This window comes from Myxocyprinus asiaticus, chromosome 20 (assembly GCF_019703515.2).
Source record: "Myxocyprinus asiaticus isolate MX2 ecotype Aquarium Trade chromosome 20, UBuf_Myxa_2, whole genome shotgun sequence".
Classification (NCBI taxonomy): domain Eukaryota; kingdom Metazoa; phylum Chordata; class Actinopteri; order Cypriniformes; family Catostomidae; genus Myxocyprinus; species Myxocyprinus asiaticus.
In genome coordinates this window covers 6,844,031-6,862,688 of record NC_059363.1, presented here as the reverse complement: position 1 = coordinate 6,862,688, position 18,658 = coordinate 6,844,031, and the positions used below count along the sequence as shown (strand labels likewise).

Here is an 18,658-nt window from a genome sequence, read left to right as displayed (position 1 = left end):
AAATGTTACTTAAAAGTACACAGCAGTATAGATTGTATTATTTCACTCTCATAAGCATATCTTGCGGTATTAATACAATCATTTTACTTTAAGTGGATTCTGACAGATATACCATTCCATCAGTGCTGCCTTGTGTGCAGCACTTATGAGCTGACAATTATCGGAAACTCTTGAGGTCCAGTGTGACTCCTCACCAGAAGTATTTTGTGCTTGGAGCCAAACACCTGTGAAACACGTTCTGTGATCATAGAATTTTCCAGCATTTTCCAGGCCTTTAATGGCACTTAACCCTCCGTACTGTTCAGGTCATTTTTGACCCATTTGATTTTTCTTTTATAAATTAAAAATGGGTTCCTTCCTTGAAGCAGTACAAGGCTTGGTGACTTTTCCTCTACTTGCCATCTGAACACACACACAAAAAACTTGATTTGATTAGTCTAAGAATGTGACACTCTTACTGTTCCGCCATAGGAAATGAATGGGTGAGACTAAAACACGGAACATTTTTTTACATTTATCAAATAAAATCAATCAATCATAGGTGCTGTCAAGCTAAAAAATAACAATGCAACATTAAAATATTATAAAAGTAGTCCATATGATTAATGCCCTATGTTGCAAGTCTTCTGAATTCATTGGATAGCTTCATAGACCAATCATCATTGATGTCAAACCTGGCTCTGTATTTGAATGGATGTGGAAGCAAGAAAGAAAGAAATTTGAGAGCTATGTCAGTGGGGAATATTTTCAACAAATTGTGACTTAAATTTTTGTCTGTTCCTTGCACTTTAAAATGGTTTCCAAAAACGTATAATAGTTTAAATTCTATTTAGGACTGTAGATTTAACGTGTTAATTCAATGCTATTAATTCTATACAAAATAACACATAAAACAATGTAACACAATTAATCATGTCCCCGGACCGTAATAAGGAATTAATAGTTTTTTCTAATTCAAGCTTGAAGCACCACTTGTATTCAACAGGGGGCAGTAAGCGAAACTCCAGCTGTGTGGGCAATGCACAGCTGTACAGATAACAAAACCACACTCAGGCTTGCTTGTCACTAGCGACAGCTCAAGATGAGGATGTGTTCCAACATTCAAATACAGCTCAATGGAGCACAATTCCAAATACAGGGATCTCGAGATGTGTTTTTCTAAGTTTCAAACTACATTTAATTAAAAAATGCTTTTTTATGATGGGACCAAAGTGTTACGCTCCAAAAGCATCCACCTGACGCAGGTGTACATTAATGCGTCCTTAGAAAAGCCATTATAATAAATTTACGGATCTTGAACATATTGACGAATTAAATTGCAAAATGGATTGCTGTGGACTGTAGGCCAATGACAGGCTTCTGTTACAGTAAATTATATGAAAATAAACAATATATATATTGATAATTATTTAATCATTATATATTCAATTATTATTTGAGGACCTCTCAGCAAATATTTATATATGCGATGAGTTAATCTGCATATCATGTAATTAATTCAATTAAAAATGTTGATGATTGACAGCCCTAATTCAGTTATAGATTCTATTCTCTGGCTGTCACATGCACTCTAGAAGTCTTTGCAAATTGCAGAACATCCAGTCTCCCAAACTAAGACTGTATTGCTTTAAAATGGCGAACCTGTCACTGTCAAACCACCCTGTCCTCTACAGGCACTCTTGGTTGTCAAGTTTGCGTTGTCTTTTTTTAATTGTAGGGCTGACTTTTATCATAATTCCCTCTAAAGTAGACTCCACACAGTGCACGTTCTACAATAGATCTGAGCTCTGATTGAAGATGTGCATATTGGATCAGGTTTGTTTGAAATCTTTTGCATCATTTTTTTCTCTGCTTCCTTTCCCCCTCAGAAACAAGCATGGCCCGAACACAAGAAAGAATGCAAATATCTCAAGCGCCTCCAACCACGGATCCCCACCGATTCTGTTCGTCTGGTCGCAAGAATCATTTTCAAACTGGTTAGTGTGCAGTATCAGAACACCTGACGTGCTATGGATTGGGAATAGGGCCACATCAGACCCGCTCGAAGCATGTTTGTCATTTAAGAGTGTCACAGCTGGTTTTCAACCATAGCGCTTGACAGTGTTACTATCTTCTCTCTTTCCACAGCTTAGCCAATCAGAAAGTGACAAGGATGAGATGTACTCGATATCTGAACACCAGTCACGTAAGTTCCTCTCTGCTTCTATTTGTGTTGCATCTTTTACTCAAATCTCATTTGCACATCTGCACATTCAATGGTTTTATGTCAGTGATGCAAAAATACATTGTTTATCACGTGTAACGATTGGAGTGCACCATCTTTAATATTTATTGCATCTGCTTTGGACACGGTGCTATCAGTGAAACATTTAAGAATACAAGTTACATGTGTTACATATATAATTGTGTATATTTTTGTTGAAGCTTGCACAGTAGTGCATAATGTACCATTGATTTTGAGGCCTCACATCCTTTCAACAAAATGTACCTTTCTTTGTATTATATAATAGTAATACAGTATTACTATATAATATAGGATATTGGTATATACAGAATAAAAACCCATGTTGTTAATGGGCGGCAGTGCAAGGTTGAAAGATTAGATATCTTATGAAGAAAGGTGAATAAATGTCACATCCTTGCAGGAGTTTATTGTAATGTTATGAATTTCCCTCCCTTTCTTGGTGTGGACCTCAATGTAAAACCTTCCCTGCGGCCCTTAGCTTTTCAAAAGTAATTGGCTATTTTGTCACAAAGAGAGCCTTGGACGTCTTGCTGGCCTGGCTTCTTACTATTCACTCATAAGTAATGTGCAGCCATTAGAGAGGTTATCCCACAGATGGGCCTTTTGGAAGCTCTCAACAGCCCATCTGAACCCGTGCACTCACATAACACCAACAACCCCTTAGTAAGCCCCTCGCTCTCATCTTAAAATCGTCTCATTTCAGAAAAATCCATCAGCTTCTGATTTTTGCAGCCATGCTGATTTATGCCAAGATTCATGCATAAGCTATTTTAGTTGAACAGTAAAACTACAGTTGAGCATTTCATCTTCTTCCCTATGTGCCTGTGTGTGATACGTTTCAACTTGTGGTTGTGCAGTATACTGTATTTTTTTAATTGATCGATGCCAATGTCTAGAGGTAGAAATGCTCATTTATGTACAGTATATATATTAGTATATAGTTAATGTTGGTGAGAACCCAGTCGCGGGTACGTTTAATAGAACAATAAACAAACACAAAGATAGTCAAGGAACAAGGTTAAACAGGCTATTAACTGCAGTACACAGGATAAACACTTAGCTTTGACTGGGAGAGAACGTGGAGGGGTTTGTACAAGCATAGATGAGACTAGACAGTAGCCTAGTTTCCATCCACTTTTCACGCTATTTTATTATCGACAAAGTGAAAATGCGTAAAAAACGTTTTGCGAAATTTGCCGTCTTCTGCCTGTTTCCATTCAAATGGCCTCTTATCGATAAAAATGGTGTGCGTGATGACGTCATGCCTAAAAAACACTTTGTCGCATAAGTTTTGGTTTAGCGCAAAAGAAATCTGCCCTTAAGCCGTTTCCATTCAGAAATGTGCGTTTATCGCTAATTCGCTTGCCAGATGTCCCTAATTTTTTTTCCAATTCATTGAAATTAGACGGCTTACTGTCATTTTAATTCACAAATGCAATCAGAAGACAAGGAATTGCAATCAAAAGGGAGCAGTTGCCCTTCTGATAGGACTGAAATATTGGTCCTGATGTCGCATGTTGCCACCGGTTCCGACCTGAAAATGAATCGTCACGGCCCTGTTCAAGCTGGCAACCTGCACCAAGTAGTGGAGGAAACTTTTAGTCTTAGTATAAGGACCATCCATCCAAGTGTATATGCTGTGTGCACAGCTATTAAAGAAAAACTGATGCAGTGTAATATCAGAGTCCCAACTTCTTGAGGTATCACCCTGGGATGCTTTTTAAACAGTATTGAAGGAGTTCCCATCTATGTTGGGCACTTATTGGCTGCTTTTCTTTATTATTTGGTCCAAGTCATCCATTTCAAAAACGTTTTTTTTATTTTTATTAAATTTTATTTTTTATAATGAAATAAATTAATATGTTGGCACAATTATATTTTTGTCTACAAAACTAATTTAAAAACATTTAAGCATACGCCTTCAGATCAAAAGATTTTTAAGATCATGAGAAACATTTCAGTCAAGTGTTTCAAAACTTTTGACCGGCAGTGTATATAATGGACAAATAATACATTAAGTGTATAACATTTACTTAATATGAAATATAACATATATAATATAATTATATTATGTAAGTATAATAAATTATATAATATGAATAATATAATTACCTAATAATATTTAATTTAGATATTATTAATGAATATTAATAATACTGTCAGGATCCTGTCACTTTGTCAGTCATGTTTTTAGTGGTGACGGGACCCTAACACTCATGTTCTGTGTTTGTGTTTTCATGTTCGGAGCGTGGTGTCTGGGTCCTGACTCAGCCTAGTTCGGTTTCTGTTCTGGTTCGGGATCCGGACACTCATGCTCCATGTCTCATCTTTTGTGAGCGCATGGCTTCGGGTTCGGTCCTCTTGCCATGCGCTCTTCTGTCAGTCTTGTGTGTGGTGTATGTGCACATGGCTGTGTTTGGTCCTTCATCACCATGTGCACTCGTTCCTGTTTTAGTCTCATGTGTTAGCACATGACTTTGTGTTTGTCTGCCATGTGCTTCCCTGACTCTGCCTCCTCGTTACCCTCATCACTCTCCCTCATTTAGTCCTTGTTATGTTAATTGTCTTCACCTGTTCCTCATGTGCCCTACCTGTATATATTGTGCTCCTTTTCCACTTGTGTTTGTCGGATCGTTTTGTTCATATGTTCATTAGGTGTTTTGTTGCGCTGTCTCCAGTCTGGTTTTTAATTTGGTTTTCAGTCTTAAGTTCTTTGTTGTTTTTTCTCTTTAGTTGTTTTCTCCCTTGAGAGTGTTTTGTTTTCCCTGTTTGTATTACTTATTTAATAAATCTTTATTTTTTGACTCATTCTTGCCCCAATTCTTGACGAATACACTGTGAAATTTTATTAACATGGAATTTATTAACAAATGAGGTGAAAACTACAACTCCTACAAATATTAATAATAATTATAATAATATATACTATATTAAATTGTACTTTTTAATATACTGCATATAAATAATATCTGTATAAAATATAATTACTGTTAATATTTACTGTATATATGAATGTATAATGTAATTTAATGATTAACAAAAAATAATTCAACACTTATTTACTCCAAATTCCCATAAAAATATTTGTAAACAGAAAATATTTATCCATTCACAAGGCTTTTTAAATTGACACAAGGGAGAACGGCCATTTATTTTAATCAGCCAAGCGGGCATGGTTATTGGGCAATATGATAATCTCAAAGAATAATCATTATTAATTTAGTTGTGATTATTCTATCACTGGTTTCAATTTAAAGGTGCGGTAAGCAAATTCAGCTGTTTGGCTGACTTGTGCCATTTTGGTAACTTCATGTGCTCTCCAAATCCCCTCCCTCTAAAGACATGTCATCAAACCTGAAAGTGCACAATGATTGTCAGGAAGAGAGCTTTTCTCATTGGCTAGTTTTCTGATTGGTTTAAAAAGCGTGGGTTTCTCCCCTATCTCTTTTTTTTATTTTTATACTGTCTGGCTGTCACACAGATTGGTGTGATTTCCCAGGACAACTATTTCAGTGATATCTGTCAGGTAGTAGACATTTTATGAGTGCTTTTAAAACAACAACAACAATGCTTACAGCACCTTTAACGTGGCCAACAGGTTCATTATTCCACTCACACACACACAAACACAGCCTCTCATGTCTACAAGAAATGGGAAGTGTATACTCCTGTCTGTGTATCTTTGTTCTGCCCGTCACCCAGCACAATTATTTTCTTCTCAGGAGAGATCTGTTAGTATCTGTATTGTAGTTATAAATAAATTATCCAAAGCATGAATTTTAAAAGTGCTGTAAATAGTTTGTATTATCATTTCAATTTGTCCGACAAGCCAAAAACAGAAATGCAGAATTTGAGATGCTGCTGAGCTCTATTATATGGTTCTGTGTTAGAAGATAAAGTATATGCAAGAAGATGATAAAAGACACTACACAGGGTGAAGATGTACCAGATTTATGCATTGAATCTGCAGAGTTTTGCTACCGTGTGTTTATGGCAGTGAATGTGTGAGTGGGTTTGTGTGTCTGAGAGAGAGGTACGAGCTGTAAGCTGTTGCCGCAGGTCAAGCGTTTGCTTGATCTGCCGCAGCAGCGGTGAACACAGTACAGTTCATTGATGGTGTGTTTGAGGGAAATGGTTCAGAGCAGGAGGGTTAATGGAAAAGCCCATATGTTTGGCAAAGCCAACATAAATCACATGACTGGAGCTATACTTCCACAATCAAACATTTTAATGCCACAACCTGGAAGCTCTTTCTGCCCGTACACCCAAACACATAATAGAAAAACTTTTACATAGGCTCACAGTTCTGTTACTTGCTTGGTTTGAGCTGATCTCCCAGCCTGACAATCAGAAAAGTTCCCAAATCCTCTCTAAAACCAGCCAAGAGACCAGCTAAGACCAACTTGGCCAGACCAACCAGCTAATGCAGAGATCTATTTACCTGTAGACATTTTAACACAAACTAAAGAACTCCAACAAAACAAGCAAAATACCCTGTTCTTTCACCATGGACCTAGAACACGCGTGCAGATTCAAAAACAAATACACAGGTGCGCCACTTTTTAACACATTTTACCTTTCTGCTCCATTGTGCATCTCTTTCTTCTTCATTAGTTTTCCCTGTTTTGTGTCAGTTCAGCCCAGCATTGTTTGCATCTGCATGTTGTTTTATATACTGTAACTAATGACATACTACCTGAATATTATCCAGGTTAATTAAGCTCTGTTTTTGTTCTCTCAGCGTTATTAATCACTACACTCAGTGTAATTTATACACAACTCAACGATTGATAAATTTCCTTGGCAATTTACTTACAATCGCCTTGGAAATTTCATAGGTGAACCTTTCGGGTGCTAACCAAAAGAACCAAAGAGTTCCATGAAACTAGCATGGTTTTTGGACATGATTTCCATCAATGATTACCATTCCATATGATTACATATTCACGTACCATGTTTTTTGAACATTTACAATGGCAATAAAATGTTTTTTTAGTTTTTTAGTTTTTATGGTACCATGGTAATAATATATTTTTTGCCCATGTACCATAATAATAAAATTTCTTGGTATATGGACTATGGTAAAAAATGTTTTGGACATGCACCATAATAATACCATGTTTTTGTATATTTACTATGGTAATACCATGTTTTTTGGACATGTACCATGGTCGTACCATGTTGTTTTTGTTGTATATGTACTATGGTAATACTATGCTTTTAGGACAGGTACCATGGTTATACCATGTTATTTGGACATATACCACGGTAATACCTTGTTTTTGGGACATGCACCATAATAATACCATGATTTTTGGACATGTATCCTGGTTATACCATGTTTTTGTATAAGTTCTATGTTAATACCATGTTTTGTGTATATGTACTATTACAACACCATATTTGTTTGGACATGTACCATTGTAATGATTTTCTTTTGGTATGTACCATAATAATTCAATGTTTTTGCATATGGACTATGGTAATATCATGTTTTTTGGAAATGCACCACAATAATACCATGTTTTTTGGACATGTATATTGGTAATACCATATTTTTGTACTATAGCAATACCATGTTTTTTGGACGAATACATAGTTAAACCATGTTTTTTGGTAATACAGTATATATATATATACACACACACTGGCGGCCAGAATTTTGGAATAATGAACAGATTGTGCTCTTATGGAAGGAAATTGGTACTTTTATTCACCAAAGTGGCATTCAGCTGATCACAGTGTATAGTCAGGACATTAATAACGTGAAAACTTACTATTACAATTTGAAAAAAATGTTCAGAACTTCTTAAACTACTGCAAAGATTTCTCATCAAAAAATCCTCCACGTGCAGCAATGACAGCTTTGCAGATCCTTGGAATTCTAGCTGTCAATTTGTCCAGATACTCAGGTGACATTTCACCCCACACTTCCTGTAGCACTTGCCATAGATGTGGCTGTCATGTCGGGCACTTCTCACACACCTTACAGTCTAGCTGATCCCACAAAATCTCAATGGGGTTAAGATCCATAACACTCTTTTCCAATTATCTGTTGTCCAATGTCTGTGTTTCTTTGCCCACACTAACCTTTTCTTTTTGTTTTTCTGTTTCAAAAGTGGCTTTTTCTTTGCAATTCTTCCCATAAGGCCTGCACCCCTGAGTCTTCTCTTTACTGTTGTACATGAAACTGGTGTTGAGTGGGTAGAATTCAATGAAGCTGTCAGCTGAGGAGATGTGAGGCGTCTATTTCTCAAACTAGAGACTCTGATGTACTTATCCTCTTGTTTAGTTGTACATCTGGCCTTCCACATCTCTTTCTGTCCTTGTTAGAGCCAGTTGTCCGTTGTCTTTGAAGACTATAGTGTACACTTTTGTATGAAATCTTCAGTTTTTTGGCAATTTCAAGCATTGTACAGCCTTCATTCCTCAAAACAATGATTGACTGACGAGTTTCTAGAGAAAGCTGTTTTTTATTTGCTATTTTTGACCCAATATTGACCTTAAGACATGCCAGTCTATTGCATACTGTGGCAACTCAAAAACAAACACAAAGACAATGTTAAGCTTCATTTAACGAACAAATTTTTTTGTTGTTGTTGTTGTTTTTTGGCATGCACCATAATAATCCCATGGTTTTTGGAAATACAGTATACTATGGTAATACCTCAATTTGTGGATATGTACTATGGCAAATTGTACTACACAGTATATACAGTGGTATTATTGTAGTACCTTGGTATTCTTTGCAAGTACTGTGGGGCACCCTGCAAATACCATGATACATGAATATGGTCATTTTTCAGTACTATGGTATATATCAAAGTTCCATGGTATTATCAGATTCCATCACTGTACCATGGAGATGCTACAGTACTTTCTGTAAGGAAAAGAGAACCAAAAAGGTCTTGCTCATTAATCAGTCATATAAATGAACCTTTGATATCAATCACTTTTGTCAAATGTTGAAACCGTTGTCTTCTCGATGTGTTTAGATCTAGCAGACATGAGTGAGGAGAAGAAGGAAGGCTTGGTGCATCTCTGCTCTACCCTCCAGGTGTATCTCGGTGAGGAGAACTGTGATCTATCTCACCTACCGCCTGGCCTGGACCCCATCAACCTTCTCGCCAGAGTAAGTGAGCTTTTAATGTTATCGTCACCACTTGTGGCGTAATCGGTGGGGGTCATGCTCTCAGATCGGCAGGGCATCACACCAAATCTCAGCACTACGAACGGTGTCAGCATGTCACTTTGAGTGTGCGACCACATACAGGGCTGCTCGAATATTATGCCGTCCTCATGTTACCTGCTGTGTATCCATGCTGCTATTTCATGTCTTTTGCCTTCAAAACAGGGGACAAGTTGTACATAGAATCTAAATAAGGTCATTTCATGTTCAAGGTTGGTTCCATATAGATTTCCATGCCTATTTGTCGCACAAATATTGTATATTTTAACATAGAAAACATTCAACTTTTTAGCTTAAATGGAATTGTCAAGGATGGAATCACTAAATGGAATCAGAACTTACGATTCCCATCCCTAGAGTCCTATTTCAGAATTACCTGCTGTTTCCTCTGTGGATGCCCCAGGGACTTGAGTTTCTTGTGTCAGATATGTGTCAGTGAGATCACTTGTTTTGATTCCTGTGAGAATATATTTTATTTGCTTGTTTACTGACCGTCACTCTGTACAGAAATTGTGAACATATTGAGTACAGTACCCATTTCAGAGAGAATATGGTGATTTTCTCTTCAGGATCGCATGTAAACACAGAAGGGGTTGCACATCTGGCCCTGGACAAACAAATGCCTGTTACATGTGAACACAAACACCTGTTTCATATAAGACAGAGCCAGCAGCCATCTCTCTCTCTCATAAAGCATCAAAGACCGAAATGTGGATCTGATAAGCTGTTCTAATCCAATCCTAAACAATGCGTCATGGACAGAACTCAAGTTATGCGAAAAGTTTAGTTTCGAACATGCACAGATGCTCAGATTCACTTTTTGAATTTGTTGGCCTTGATTTACAGTGCATACTTTCTTGCGATTGTAAAATGATTTTGTTACTTATTTGTGCTTAATGTTTTATTGTGTTAGATGCACACTTGTAACACTCACTCCATTCGAATATGCTTACTACAGGTGGAACCGAGAACCTGTTCTATTGTTAAAAATTACTGGAACCAAATCGTGTTCATGACTTCAAGTTCCATTAACGGTTCTTGAATGTACATTCTTCTGCCGATGTAGACACAACACAGTGCTAAAATACTCCTGCGTGTTTCCTGCACTACCTGTGCTACCATTTAGCAGTACTGCAACACTGCTACTAAATCAGCAGTGCGAAACATAAAGCGTGTCCAGTGCAATCCGATTCCCAAATGAATGACTCTTAACAGTCGGACCTTTTGAATCAGCAGCGTGAAACATTCTGCATGACAAGTGAAGTCAGATTCAAGAACGAATGATTTTTTATGAGCTGGTTCTTTTCAATCTACATCATGACTAGTGTGGTCCAATTGCCAAATGAATGACTCTTTTGAGTCTTTTCTTTTGAATCAGATGCACAAAACTTACAGTGCGACCAGTGCGGTCCGATTCCCGAACAAATGTATCTTTGAGCCAGCTTGTCTGAAGTTACAGCGTGACCAGTGTGGTCCGAATCCTGAATTAATGACTCTAATGAGTTGTTTCTTCTGAATCTACAGCAGGAAACATATAGTGTGTCCAGTGCAGTCCGAATCCCAAACGAAAGTCTCTTAACATACGGTCCTTTTGAAACTGCAGCGATTCCTCAGCGAATGACCCTTATGAGCTGGTTCTTTTTAATCTATTGTGCAACCAGTATAGTTTGATTCCCGAATGAATGCATCTTATACAGCGTGACCCGTGTAGTCTGATTCCCGAACGAATGGCTCTTTTGAGCTGGTTATTTTGAATTTACAACACGAAACATACAGAGTGACCAGTGTAGTCCTGTTCTTGAACAAATGACTCTTATGAGTCTGTTCCTTTTTTTTTTGTTTGTTTTTTTCAATTTGGAATGCCCAATTCCCAATGTGCTCTAAGTCCTTGTGGTGGCGTAGAGACTCGCTTCAATCCGGGTGGTGGAGGACGAATCTCAGTTGCCTCCGCATCTGAGACTGTCAATCTGTGCATCTTATCACGTGGCTTGTTGAGCGCGTTACTGCGGAGACGTAGCGCATGTGGAGGCTTCACGCTATTCTCCGCGGCATCCATGCACAACTCACCACTTGCCCCACCGAGAGTGAGAACCACACATTATAGCGACGATGAGGAGGTTACCCCACGTGACTCTACCCTCCCTAGCAACTGGGCCAATTTGGTTGCTTAGGAGACCTGGCTGGAGTTACTCAGCACATGAGTCTGTTTTTTTGAATCAGCTGTGCAATTCCTAATGCTTACGTCCCAGCTACACAGGAAGCAAAAAGTAGTACATCAAATGAGTAGGATCATGTTCAAATATCCAGTATTCATGAGAAAGTAAGCTAACAACACCCGGATAGCCTGCTGCATCTGTTGAAATTTTGAAGTGTGCAATCAGTGGACACTTTGCTATCTGGTAAGGCCACAGGATCTGAGAAGCCATCAGATTCGGGTGACCAAGACACTGAAGATTGGTTTCCAAACCAATTTAGATCCCATGCCATCCAAAAAAGTGCTGCTGTCTAACGTTCCACCTTTCATAAGTGATGAAACTTTAGTGAGAGTTTTGTCCCGATATGGTAAATTGGTGTCACCTATCAAAATGATAGCAATTGGTTGTGAATCTCCTCTTTTAAAACATGTGGTTTCGTTTAGGCGGTTCGTTTACATGATCCTAAAAGATGATGAGGTTCTGGATCTGTCACTGCATTTCAAAGTGGACGATTTCGACTATGTTATTTATGCTACAACGGACAAGATGAAATGTTTCAATTGTGGGGAAGTGGGTCATTTAATTCGTGCTTGTCCTGGTAAAAAATAAGGAAATCAGCTCGGCGGCCGATGACATTGTTGATAATGTTAGCGAGCTGATTGAGGCTGGACCGTCAAACGTGTCTCCGCCTGTGGCAGAGACAGGTTCAGTGGAGGACAGAGCCGTTGAGATTCCGCCTGCGGGCGAGAGGTAACTGACCCCAAAAACATGGTTGAGGAAAATAGACTGGGTGATGCTGAGGCATTGAATATTCGTTCTCGCAAACCCGTTACTAAGACGGACATGCAAAAAAGTGATAACACAGTTATTGTTTTGCAGGCCAATTTGTTTTGTGATGGCCTTGAAATGGAGACGGAGCAGAGTAATTTCAAAGTTCCATCAAAAAGGAAAAAATCTGATTTTTCAGCCGTTAGAGCTAAGAAGGCAGACAAGGAAGTTTTTTATGGTGAAGATGAAATGGAATGTGGCAGTGAGTCTTCTGATTCTAGCGTCAGTTTCTCTCAGAGTGACTTCTCTAATTGCAGGTATGAAGTGGACGACATGAAACTCTTCCTAAGAGCTACTAAAAACAAGTGAGTGGTCCGTGTAAATGAGTATTTTCCCGACACAGAACAGTTTGTTGATAAAACTAGGCTTTTTATGTCGGAAGGTTTGTTTACAAACAAGGAGGTATATTGATTAAAAAAGATAGTGAGAAAACTAATTTCAGACAATGCCAATGAAGGTAGTGAGAAAGCCTAATAGCTTGGTTATTGATGTGATGTGTGTGTGAAGTGCTTCTATGTTTCTTAGTCTCTTTCTTTTCTCCAAATATGAGTGAATATTGCGACGTTGAACGTAAATGGAGTAAGAGAAATGAGAAAAAGAACAGAAATATTTGAGGTGATTAAACAAAAAAAAACTAAAAAAAAATTAGATGATGTTATGTTGCAAGAAACGCATTGTGACTTGAGGAATGCTGCTGATTGGGCAGAGGAGTCGGATGGGGTCTCTGTTTTGAGCCACAACACCTCACTTAGTGGAGGGGTTGCCATTCTTTTTGCTAAGAGTTTCAGTCCACACTCCTATCAGGTGGAAGAAGTGGTTAAACCTCTAGAGTGGTGGTGGCGTAGTGGACTAAAGCACTGAACTGGTAAGCAGAAGGTTGTTGGTTCAATCCCCACAGCCACCACCATTGTGTCCTTGAGCAAGGTATTTAACTCCAGGTTGCTCCAGGGGGATTGTCCCTGTGATAAGGGCACTGCAAGTTGCTTTGGATAAAAGCATCTGCCAAATGCATAAATGTAAATGGTTAAAGGTAGGCTTTTAAAAGTAAGAGCCACTTTTGGGATTTTTTGTTTTGTTTTTATATGTGTGTATATCCCAGCGTCAACGATAAAAAGAATGGTGTTTTTAAATACATTGTGTTCTGTTTTACAAAAATGCTGTGCAGAGGAATATTTATTCTTGGGTGGCGATTTTAACTGTACAGTGTCGAACTTGGATAGAAATCATGTTGATCCCCACTTGCCCTCTCGTAATCGTTTAATTCAGCTTGTCAAGATGCATGAGTTATGTGATATTTGGAGACAGTTTCATAAGTTACAAAAACAATATACCTGGACTCATGTTCGTGACAGTGTGATTTCCCTGGCAAGACTGGACCGGTTCTGTTTTTAAGCATCACTGTAATATTGTAAGAAGTTGTTTAATTACCCCACTGAGTTTTTCTGATCACAGTATGGTGCAGTGTTCTGTGTTTTTAAGCTCCGTTAAACCAAGGAGTGCATACTGGCAGTTAAATACTACTTTGTTAAGTGACAGGTATTTTAAAAATATGTTTAAATTGTTTTGGGATGAGTTCAGAACCACAAAGGGATCTTTTAAATCTTTACGGCAGTGGTGGGATTTTTGGAAAGCCCAAAGAAAGCTTTTCTGTTTACAGTATACTCAAAACGTCACTAAAGAGACAACTCTGAGTATGAACACATTGGAGACTGTCATTTTAAAACTTCAAGAACTGGCTGGTCCCTGGGTTATTTAGATTCTCTGTTAAACAAAAGGACACAGTTGGCTGATTTACTGGGTATTAAAGCTCAGGGGCTCTGGTCAGGTTGAGGTTCCAGAGTGTGGATGAGATGGATGCTTCATCCAGGTTCTTTTTCAACTTGGAGAAAAAGAATGGTCAGAGCAGGGTTAGGGTTAGGGTTAGACATTCATGCTCTGCGTTCTGAGTCTGGAGGATTATTAACAGACCTTGCAGACATTCATTAGAGAGCAGTTTTTTTTTTTTATGGTAACTTGTATAAAAATGAACTTGGGGCAGGATACAGGGGTGATAGTGAATTTTTCAATGACTTACCCCAGGTATCGGAGGAAGCCAGTGCTGAGATCTCTGGTGCTTTGAGCATAGGTGAGCTGTATAAGGCCCTCCAAGGAATGGAGTCTGGAAAGGCGCTGGGTATCGACGGTCTGCCAGTTGACTTCTATAAGTCTTTCTGGTTAGAATTGAGAGAGGACCTGCTTGAGGTGTTGAATGAAAGTTTGGCTGAAGGCCAGCTGCCCTTGAGCTGCCGTAGAGCAGTGTTAACCCTCCTGCCCAAGAAAGGCGACCTTACAGATATCAAGTGTTGGCGGCCCATATCACTACTCTGCAGTGATTATAAACTGCTCTCTAAAACCCTGGCTAACAGGCTAGCAGGAGTGATGGATTGTGTCATCCATCCTGACCAGACCTACTGTGTTCCTGGCAGGTCAATATTTGACAATATTTCATTGGTTCGTGATGTTTTAGAAGTCTCCAAGATGCTAAATTTAGATTGTGGGTTAATCTCATTAGATCAGGAGAAAGCTTTTGACCGTGTTGAGCATTGCTATTTGTGGAGAGTTTTAGAGGCCTTTGGGTTTTGTCAAAATTTTATAAATCATATTAAAGTTCTTTATAGTGGCGTTGAGAGTATTCTTAAGGTGAGCGCTGGTTTATGTGCTCCATTTAAAGCTCACAGAGGTGTTAGGCAGGGGTGCTCTTTGTCTGGTATGCTCTACTCTTTAGCAATTGAACCACTTTTACAACAAATAAGGGTCAAACTTTATGGTATACGCTTGCCAAACTGTAAAAATAATCTTATATTGTCATCTTATGCAGATGATGTTATAGTCATGATTAGCAGGCAAAGTGACATACAGGTTTTGTTAAGATTACTTAAAACTTTTAAAGGTCTATCTTCTGCGAGTGTAAACTGGAGTAAAAGTGAAACATTATTATTAGGTAAATAGACAGGTATGGAACTTCCTGAAGGTTTAGGTTGGGGAAAATTTGGTTTTAAATACTTAGGAGTGTATCTTGGTGATGATTTAACAGTACAAAAAAATTGGGAAGGAGTCATTGAAAAAGTTAAAGGTCGTCTGGATAAATGGAATTGTTTAACTCCAAAGATGTCATACAGAGGCCGCATTTTAATTATAAATAACTTAGTTTCATCTTCATTATGGCACAGGCTTGCATGTATTGATTCTCCCTCACATCTATTAGTTAAAATCCAGGCTAATTTCGTGGATTTCTTCTGGGATAAATTGCATTGGGTCCCACAGAATGTGCTATTCTTGCCTAAAGAGGAGTGCGGACATGGCCTAATACAACCTTTCGTTTGCAATTCCTACAAAGACTACTAGTTGCTTCAGTTGATTTTAAATGGTGTGCTGTTGCGTATGTGATTTTACATAATCTTGAGAGTCTGGGACTGGACAAAACTTTTTTTCTAATGGACCCTATGAAATTGAACACTTCTGGTCTACCAGTGTTTTATAGAAACATTTTTAAGGTTTGGAGTCTTTTTGTTTTTTAAAAGAGTAGAGAGTTCATGGTCTCTTCATTGGATATTAGAAGAGCCTTTAGTTCGTGGAGCACATCTGGATGTGTCTGCCAGTGGACTTTTCCCAGGACTCAACAAGACACTCATTGATAGTAAAGTCACTACCTTGGGCCAATTACTGGAAATATCAGGATTTGATTTCAAAAATAAAGAGGCAACGGCTAACGGTTAGGAATCAGATCAACCCGTCTAGTTGCGCAACTACTAATGAAATGGCAGACAGCTCTTAAAACGACAGAAAGAACTTTGCTGTCGGAATATTGTGATGGTCTCTGTAAACCAAATCCTGAAGACTCTTTTCCTTGCTTGTTTCTTTTACTGAACCTAGAAGAGTTTTCCGAAGCTTTTCTATAAACTGTTGAATCCTTGTTCATAGACTTTTTTTTTTAAGTACTGGGAAAGTTTTGTATAAGTATTGTGTAATTAATTTTAACAAAAAAATGTTAAATAAGAAAATTGATACTCCATGGCGTGATTTTTTAAAAATTGAATGAAGACAGAAAACCTGAGTGGAGAGCACTTTATAAACCACCGTTGAAAAAACAGGTGATTTGCAGTGGAGAATCCTTCATGGCGGTGTCGCCGTAAATGCTTTTATCTCAATTTTAAATCCTGAGGTTGGAGCTGAATGTCCCTTTTGCACTGAAAGAGAAACCATCTTTCATGCAAGTTGTAATAACATTTTTTCTATGGTTTTATTCATTTTGGGTATTAAATATGTGTTGAAAAAAAAGATTTGTATGCCAGTTGCTGAATTTTGTTTTAGGCCAAGCAAAATTGGTTATTTATATAAGTAGGAAAAAGAAAGTTGAACAGAATTTGGAGCAGAATGTAGTTGCTCATATGGATGGATGATCTTGTCACTTTTGAAGGTTTTTGGTGTTGCAGTGAGGCTTTGTGTTCTGTATTTGAAGATGGTTTGTTTTTTACATGCTTCTTGTGAGTTGGGTTTGTGCTTAATATATATGTATATTGTAATTTAAATGTACTGTGTACTGTTTTTGTAATAAAGGTTTGTTAAATTCTAAATTCTCTCTCTGTCTCTCTCTCTCTGTCTCTCTCTCTCTCTCTCTCTCTGTCTCTCTCTCTCTGTCTCTCTCTCTCTGTCTCTCTGTCTCTCTCTCTCTGTCTCTCTCACTCCCACATTACATTCTTTCACTCTCCGTATCTTAATGACATGCAGTTAAATCCTGGATGAATATTTCAGTTTGGGTGTGGGTGGAAAACAAATGTGCTACGCTAGAAGACGCGTGCGAGTCTTGACCCTGACTGCTGATAAATTCCCTTGTTTTGCATTAACTCTGCACACGAGAGCTGACTTTTGCAGCCTTATTGGCCTGATACACCATCTTTAGCATTACAAACGTGTTCAGCCATGTTAAACTAACACTTTACCCATCGCCGAATCATTTAAACAGCGTGAAAACGAGCGTTCATGGTCCACAAATGATCTCCATTTCAAATCAGACAGTTGTTCCATGCCATTTACTAAAACTAATTACTGTGAAACTAATTCTGTAATATCATTCAAAATGCATCCCATACATGCAGCCAAAGTTCCTCGGGGGATGTAAGGATGTTTGTTGACAGTGTAATTTATTTATTCATATTAAGTCAGAATTTCCCAAGAATTATAGGCAAAACCTGCAATTAAATTGAAACACAGAGTGAGGAAAATATGGGTTTGAAACAACATGAGGGTGAGTAAATGATGACAGAAGTTTATTTTTTTGACTGAACTAAGTAATTTTCATGTAGGCTACCTAACATTTGTTGTGTTATTATCTGCTACACAGCATTTCCACATTCTTCCTGCACAGCTGTTATATTAAGCATCATTAATATTTTATATGTCCCCTATTTAGTTTTATTTGTCTGTATTTTAATATTGCTTGTTGCATCCAACTGAGTTCTTTGGAGTATCACAGAGCTTTCCATCTGTGCCTGACATATCACAAGTGGACAACATTTTTTCCATGCTTTATTAATACATTATGGAGCAATACTTCATGATATCAGCACATAAACAAGCCCAACACATACTGAACCTGAAGGAACACCATTCAATTTAATAGTCACTTGTTCATGACAAAGACTACTGAGCAATTTGGATGCTTATAATGCGATTACAATTATTCCAATCAAACAAACCTGGATAAGATGGATGGGTATGTGCCTCTGTCATTTATTTTTCTTAGTGGAAGTATTTTTTAGGTAACATTCAATAACACCTTAATGCATCTGAAAGGTTTTCTTATTGCATTACGATGCAATAGCAATCATAGTGCCTTTATAATACACCTTAAATCAGTTATGATGTTTGTTCTTGTAAATATTTGTAACCACTAATACATTATTACAGTGAGCTATTCATGGGTATAGCTTTAAATATTATAATGAATTTAAACACAGAATCAACATCCAATTTAATGCAGTATTTATTAGCTTATGTTGTAATCCTATTACAGGTGTGAATAGGTACAAATACAGTATATCATAATGTATCAATATATTAATATGTATAATACTTTAATTCAAGGTTGCAATTGTTTATGAAAATATATAATAGATTACAAAGTATATTAAAATGGATTATGAATGCGTTTATAATGCATTA

The 18,658-nt window shown here is 37.7% G+C and overlaps 1 protein-coding gene across 2 annotated transcripts in view; it reads left to right on the top strand.

Moving 5' to 3' along the window:
- smyd3 (SET and MYND domain containing 3) overlaps positions 1–18,658 on the top strand; it is a 222,327-nt gene that overhangs the window by 23,627 nt on the left and 180,042 nt on the right. For both annotated transcript variants that reach the window (XM_051647053.1, XM_051647055.1), the window contains exons 3-5: positions 1,869–1,976; positions 2,128–2,185; positions 9,241–9,377. In XM_051647053.1, the coding sequence (XP_051503013.1) occupies positions 1,869–1,976; positions 2,128–2,185; positions 9,241–9,377 (303 nt within the window). The remainder of the gene's footprint in view (positions 1–1,868; positions 1,977–2,127; positions 2,186–9,240; positions 9,378–18,658) is intronic.